The sequence below is a fragment of the Benincasa hispida genome, chromosome 5 (genome assembly GCF_009727055.1).
Source record: "Benincasa hispida cultivar B227 chromosome 5, ASM972705v1, whole genome shotgun sequence".
Taxonomy (NCBI): Eukaryota; Viridiplantae; Streptophyta; class Magnoliopsida; order Cucurbitales; family Cucurbitaceae; genus Benincasa; species Benincasa hispida.
The window spans coordinates 50,967,161-50,973,732 of record NC_052353.1 but is presented as its reverse complement, the minus strand read 5'-3'; the positions used below and the strand labels follow the sequence as shown (position 1 = coordinate 50,973,732).

The 6,572-nt window shown below is 38.0% G+C and overlaps 1 protein-coding gene across 2 annotated transcripts; it reads left to right on the top strand.

Moving 5' to 3' along the window:
- Positions 1-480: 480 nt before the first annotated feature.
- Positions 481-6,572, top strand: LOC120077494 (phytochrome C). Of its 2 annotated transcripts, none has more exons than XM_039031399.1 (5): positions 481-799; positions 944-3,532; positions 3,968-4,781; positions 4,892-5,182; positions 5,867-6,572. In XM_039031399.1, the coding sequence occupies exons 2-5, from the start codon at positions 1,489-1,491 to the stop codon at positions 6,075-6,077; spliced, it is 3,360 nt and encodes a 1,119-aa protein (XP_038887327.1). In that variant the 5' UTR covers positions 481-799; positions 944-1,488; the 3' UTR covers positions 6,078-6,572. The 2 variants fall into 2 exon arrangements, with proteins under 2 accessions (XP_038887327.1, XP_038887328.1); XM_039031400.1 differs by having other exon boundaries at positions 481-803.

The window sequence follows — 6,572 nt, the reverse complement described above, 5'->3', positions numbered from 1 at the left end:
TTTTCCAAATTTCCTTCTAGTCGGTTCTACTTAATTTTAAACTTTGTTTAAGTTGGTAGAAATAATTAAAAACTATCACATCATTGTTACAATTATACATTGTTTATAGTACAAATTTGATCCTTATAATTTGGAAAAAAAAATTATAATTTTGTCCCAACCGTTTAAATAATCTTTAGAGTAGAAACTATTTATAAAGAATTTATTAGATTATAGGAACTATTCAAATAAAAAAATAATTATGACTTTTTTTAGATTAATTATAGGGATCAAATTCATTAAAATAGATTTCAAGTCCCATATGTTATAATCCAAAATCAAGTGCAAAATCATTTCACAAACTTGAAAGAAAGTCAAAAAGAGAGAAGTTTGAAACTTTCAAGACTTAATCAAAGAAGCATTACTACGTATTGAATATTTTCCCTTTAACAAACTAAAAATTTTCCTGATGTGGTGGCGTGGGCCAATATGATTCATTCGCTACTCGTATCAGTCCAAAAAATGCTGTCCCTTCTTCCCATTTTACCTTACCTCCCTCAAAAAAGAACCGAACTACGGCCACTTAGCTCACGTCTCGAGGACGATGACGAAAATTTTTTCAATCTTTTTTGCAAAGAGTGCGTGCGGACTGCAGAAATTTGTCAAAACCCATCTTCAAAATCATTTCAAATGGATGAAATCCGCAGGTTTTTGGAGTCCCCTATTTTCATCAGCAACCTATTGCCGTTTTCACGTGTAGCTAAATCCGTATTCCGCAAGTTGGGTCCTCCGTCGGACCCGTATCTGTTCACCCCATTTTGTATGTATGCATTTTCGTCTAATCTGTATTGACTATTATTGATTAGTTTATGTCTTTTCTGTTTTTCCCATTTTCTTAATTTTGTTATTCTGGGAACTATGTGGGTTTTGGGAAATTAGAGGCTTATGTTGATGTGCTTGCCAGCTTGTTATTCCAACGAATGGCTGTGATTGCTTTGGAAAAGTACCCTTTCAGAAGGGCTGCTTGAGTTTCTAGAAGTGTCTTAGTTTGTTGATTCTTCGACGGAGTAGAGTGGTGGAACTGTGACGAAGAAGTGGAAGAATTGCTCTGAGTTGTGCTTCAAAGATCGTTAGTTGATTCTGTTCTTACTTCTTGTTGTTTTGAGTTTTATTTTATGATACCCCTTTTATATATGAAAATCTGGAAAGGATTTTACTGTCTAGTTCTTGTTTGTAGCTTCTTTCTGGGTCGATGAATTTGAAGTCTATGGGGTTGTGTTTCTGGAAATAGAATCATGGGAAGATTTTAGTCCTGTCTCTTTTGTTACTTCGTTTCTGCTGGTGGGTTCCGTGATGAGTAGTAAGTAATGTTGTGATGGTTTTTTGTTGAATTTGGTGGCTGTTGGGCAAGGATTTAGAAAGTCCTCAATTGGGAATTTTATGTTTGGGGATATAGGTGATTGGTTTGGTTAGTGGTAGAAAACAAGAAATTGGAAACAAAGTAGAAAGATGTCCTCAACGTCAACAAATAAGACTGTGTGTTCTAAGACCAGCTGCGACCGGTCAAAACATGGGGCTCATGTGGTTGCACAGACCCCAATTGATGCAAAGCTTCATGTAGACTTTGAAGGTTCCGAAAGGTTCTTTGATTACTCTGCATCGGTTGATTTCAACGCCGCATGTTCCACTAGCAATGTTCATGCCTCCACTGTACAGTCATACCTTCAAAACATTCAGAGAGGAAGTCTAGTTCAACCATTTGGTTGTATGATTTCTGTGGATGGGGAAAACTTGTCTGTCCTTGCATATAGTGAAAATGCCCCCGAAATGTTGGACTTGGCCCCACACGCTGTGCCTAACATCGAGCAGCAAGAAGCTCTAACTTTTGGAACAGATGTACGAACACTTTTTCGTTCCCCTGGAGCTGCAGCTTTACAGAAAGCAGCTGACTTTAAGGAAGTTAATCTTCTCAATCCTATTCTAGTCCATTGTAAAACTTCAGGTAAACCATTTTATGCAATTTTGCATCGAGTAGATGTGGGCCTAATTATAGATCTTGAACCAGTAAACCCGGCTGATGTGCCAGTGACTGCAGCTGGGGCATTGAAATCTTATAAGCTAGCAGCTAAAGCCATCTCAAAATTGCAGTCCTTGCCAAGTGGGAATATATATCTTTTATGTGAGGTATTGGTTAAGGAGGTTAGCGATTTGACAGGTTACGATCGAGTAATGGTGTATAAATTCCACGATGATGAGCATGGAGAAGTTGTAGCTGAGTGCTGTCGATCTGATTTAGAACCATATCTTGGCTTGCACTACCCAGCTACTGACATACCTCAAGCTTCAAGGTTTCTTTTTTTGAAGAATAAAGTTAGAATGATATGTGATTGTTTGGCACCTCCAGTTAAAGTGCTTCAAGACAGGAGATTGACTCAGCCATTAAGTCTGTGTGGGTCTGCATTGAGGGCTCCTCATGGTTGTCATGCTCGGTATATGATGAATATGGGTTCTATTGCATCTCTTGTGATGTCTATTACAATCAATGAGAATGATAGTGAATCAGAGAATGATCAAGAAAAGGATAGAAAGTTGTGGGGTTTAGTAGTTTGCCATCACACAAGCCCTAGGTTTGTTCCATTTCCTTTGCGATATGCTTGTGAATTCTTGATTCAAGTTTTTGGTATACAGATTAACAAAGAGGTGGAGTTGCAAGCTCAGTTGAAGGAAAAACACATATTGCGAATTCAAACAGTTCTTTGTGATATGCTGCTAAGAGATGCTCCGGTAGGGATTGTTACTCAATCTCCCAATATTATGGATCTTGTTAAGTGTGATGGTGCGGCCTTATATTTCAGAAAGAAATTTTGGTTACTTGGAGTCACCCCCACAGAGGCACAAATTAGAAATATAGCTGAATGGCTTCTGAAAGACCATGGTGGAAGCACAGGTTTAAGTACTGATAGCCTTACTGAAGCTGGTTTCTATGGTGCTTCTGCACTTGGTGATGAGGTCTGTGGGATGGCTGCTGTTAGGATTACGTCTAAGGACTTCCTTTTCTGGTTTCGGTCACATATGGCTAAAGAAATCAGGTGGGGTGGTGCAAAACATGATCCTGGTGATGAGGATGATGGAAGAAAGATGCATCCGAGATCATCATTCAAGGCTTTTCTCGAAGTGGTGAAGCGACGTAGTGAACCTTGGGAAGATGTGGAAATGGATGCCATTCATTCACTGCAATTAATATTACGAGGTTCTTTACAAGATGAAATTGAAGAAGAATGCAAGGTGATTACAAATGTCCCACCAGTTGATGAGAAGACACAACAGTTGGATGAATTGCGTGTCATAACAAATGAGATGGTTCGCCTAATTGAGACAGCTGCAGTGCCCATCTTGGCTGTAGATGTCTTTGGCAAGATCAATGGTTGGAACTCCAAAGCCACTGAGCTTACAGGATTGTCTATCCAGCAAGCCATTGGCATGCCCTTAGTTGATTGTCTGGTGAATGATTCTGTTAAGGTGGTAAAGAAAATGCTGTCCTTGGCCATTCAAGGTGAATTTGCATCTTAAGATATTATCTGTTGTTCCATTGATTTAACCGTTAGTTACTTTTGCATTAAGTGTATATATCTTTCTTTTAATACCATAATATGATTTCAATTTGACTCTGGTCAAAGGTTCATTGTGATATATTTGTTGGTCATTTCGTCACAGTAAAAAATAGGATGAGATACAGAAAAGGCAACTAGAATTTGAAGCTAACTCATTAATGATCACGTGTTGGTATAGTTCATTTAGTTATTTGTTTACATGATAAGGAACTAAAGGTTTCACTGTTAAAATGGCATATACAGAGGGAGATTCCCAAAAAGTTAAAAGAGTTTCGGTAAACCCCTCTAATTGGCATGGATGATTAAAAGAGAATAGTCAGTCTAGTACTAATATTCTGCATCCCTCATTTGATGATTTTTTTTGTGGATATTGTCAGGTATCGAAGAGAAGAACATTGAAATCAAACTCAAAACATTTGGAACTGCAGTACAAAATGATCCAGTGATCTTAGAAGTTAACTCGTGTTGTAGCCGGGACCTAAACAATAATGTTGTAGGAGTTTCTTTTATAGGGCAGGATGTTACAAAGCAAAAACTGGTTATGAACCAATACACCCAAATCCAAGGCGATTACACGGGGATTATGCGAAACCCATCTGCACTTATTCCTCCCATTTTTATGACTGATGGCGATGGCCGGTGCTTGGAATGGAATGATGCAATGGAAAAGTTGTCTGGTTTTAGAAGGATAGAGATGACAAATAGGATGCTTCTTGGGGAGGTTTTCACGCTTGAAAACTTTGGCTGCCGTGTGAAAGATCACACATTGACTAAGCTTAGGATAATACTGCATAGAGTAATTTTAGGCCAGGATACAGAGAAATTTTTGTTTAGGTTCCATGATCGTGAAGGAAATTATGTTGAAACGTTGCTCACTGCAAACAAAAGGACTGATGCAGAGGGTAATATCACTGGGGTTTTCTTCTTCTTGCACGTGGCTAGTCCAGAACTTCAATATGCTTTGGAAATGCAACGGATTTCAGAACAAGCTACAGCTGAAAATCTCAATAAATTGGCATATCTACGTCAAGAATTTCGAAAACCCCTTGATGGGATTACATTTATGCAGAATCTAATGAGTTCATCTGACTTAAGCAAAGAGCAAAAGCAGCTACATAAAATGAACACTTTGAGTCGGGAACAACTGCACCAGATTGTTGATGATACTGATATCCAGAGTATTGAGGAGTGGTATGATTATAGATACATCAAAAAGACTTTTCTTTTTCTTTTTTGACTTCAATACATTGTGCTGTCCTCTTGTTGCTATAATCTTTGATTATTTGGGTAATCCCTTGCAGTTACATGGAAACAAACTGTAATGAATTCAACCTTGGCGATGTTCTTGACGTTGTAACGAATCAAAACATGATTTTGAGCCAAGAGCGTGGGGTGAAGATCATTTGTGAATCACCTACTGACGTGGCATCTCTGCACTTATATGGAGATAACATGAGGCTACAGCAAGTGCTCTCTGAGTTCTTGACTAACACACTTCTCTTCACTTGCAAAGAATCATCCATTGTCTTCAAAGCAAATCCAAGGAAGGAGCGCATTGGGAAGGGAATCCACATTGTTCATCTTGAATTGAGGTAAAATCTCATTTTGGTGTATGATCATGCTGTTTATGTTGTTTGATCCTCCTCCTCAACCCACCACCACAATCAACAGCAAGGAATAGTTTTTGCATTATATTAGTGGCATGTTATAGAAGGTAATCTTGGAGATATTTTAGAGACTGTCTTGAAATTTTACATCTTAATAATCCCTAAAATTTCTTAGTTCTCATTGTTTTTTAAAGGTTTAGTCATTTGTAGAATGGTCATGTCCTGTCATGACAGAGAGGTCTTGGAGTTGGCCCCTTCAGGGATAAGTAAAATATTGTCTTCTTTCATGACTGGAAATTTGAAGTTCAAGTTATTCAGACTTATAATGCTTAGATGATAGCACTGAATACGCTAGACGTACCCGAGTTTTGAAAACTGTTTCTGAGTATATGGTCTGATATGCTTCATGATTTTGATGTCAGATCTAGAATAACATCTTAACAATAAATGCATTTTCATGTATACATGTTTACTGAGTACATGGGTTTTGCTTTCTCTACTTGTAAAACATTATCCTTTTTTTGGCGTAGATTTTTTTGGCTTCTTGTTGGAAAATATGGTACCTGAAAAAGAAAAAGAGAATGGCATTCTTGTGTAAACATTAAGATTGAGTATTCTAAGATGAATAGGAGCTAATGTTTATTGAGGTATGGTTGTCATATTATGTAGGATAACCCATCCCACCCCAGGAATTCCTGCACACTTAATCCGAGAGATGTTCGATGACAACAATGATAGCTCGAAGGAAGGTCTTGGCTTATACATAAGCCAGAAGCTTGTGAAGATCATGAATGGCACTGTACAGTATCTTCGAGAGTCCGAAACCTCATCATTCATCATCGTCATAGAATTCCCCTTGGTAGAGCATATTGCTAGATGACGATTGACAATGACAACGACTTTACTCTTCTGCCTTCATTGCGTGATTTACTTAAAGATGCCTTTTTTCTTGATCTCATCCCTCTAGTATAACCATAGGACGAGCCTTGTCGCTACTCCGTATCAGGTTGGGATTGTTTGAGAATATGAGTAGATATTAGAAGGAATGATCAGAGATTATAATAAACGTTCTTGCAGGGAGATTAGTTTCAAGCTTCAAAGAACCAAAAGACATCTTTTTCGACCATTTTTGGGGTGTCACAAATCCGAGAGCTCTTTCGTAGTTCATTCCCGAAATAGTTGACTTAGAAGTTTAGATCAGAAACTCCCAAAATGCAGGGGGATGTTGCAATTTTCAAGTTTAAATGGGATGGGAAGCACCTGAAAATAAGTGAGTAAAATAGAGTTGTAAACTTGTTTGTAATGGATGGGCAAATACCCATCATCTCATCTTCAGCTGAAATAATATGCAGTTTTTGGTTGATTTTCCCACAAA

What these genes read in the sequence shown, in the direction of transcription:
- LOC120077494 (XM_039031399.1), top strand. Translation starts at nt 1,489, where the DNA reads ATGTCCTCAACGTCAACAAATAAGACTGTGTGTTCTAAGACCAGCTGC. An exon ending in GCTGTCCTTGGCCATTCAAG is followed by an intron (nt 3,533 to 3,967) that starts GTGAATTTGCAT and finishes GGATATTGTCAG; the next exon opens with GTATCGAAGAGAAGAACATT. An exon ending in ATCCAGAGTATTGAGGAGTG is followed by an intron (nt 4,782 to 4,891) that starts GTATGATTATAG and finishes AATCCCTTGCAG; the next exon opens with TTACATGGAAACAAACTGTA.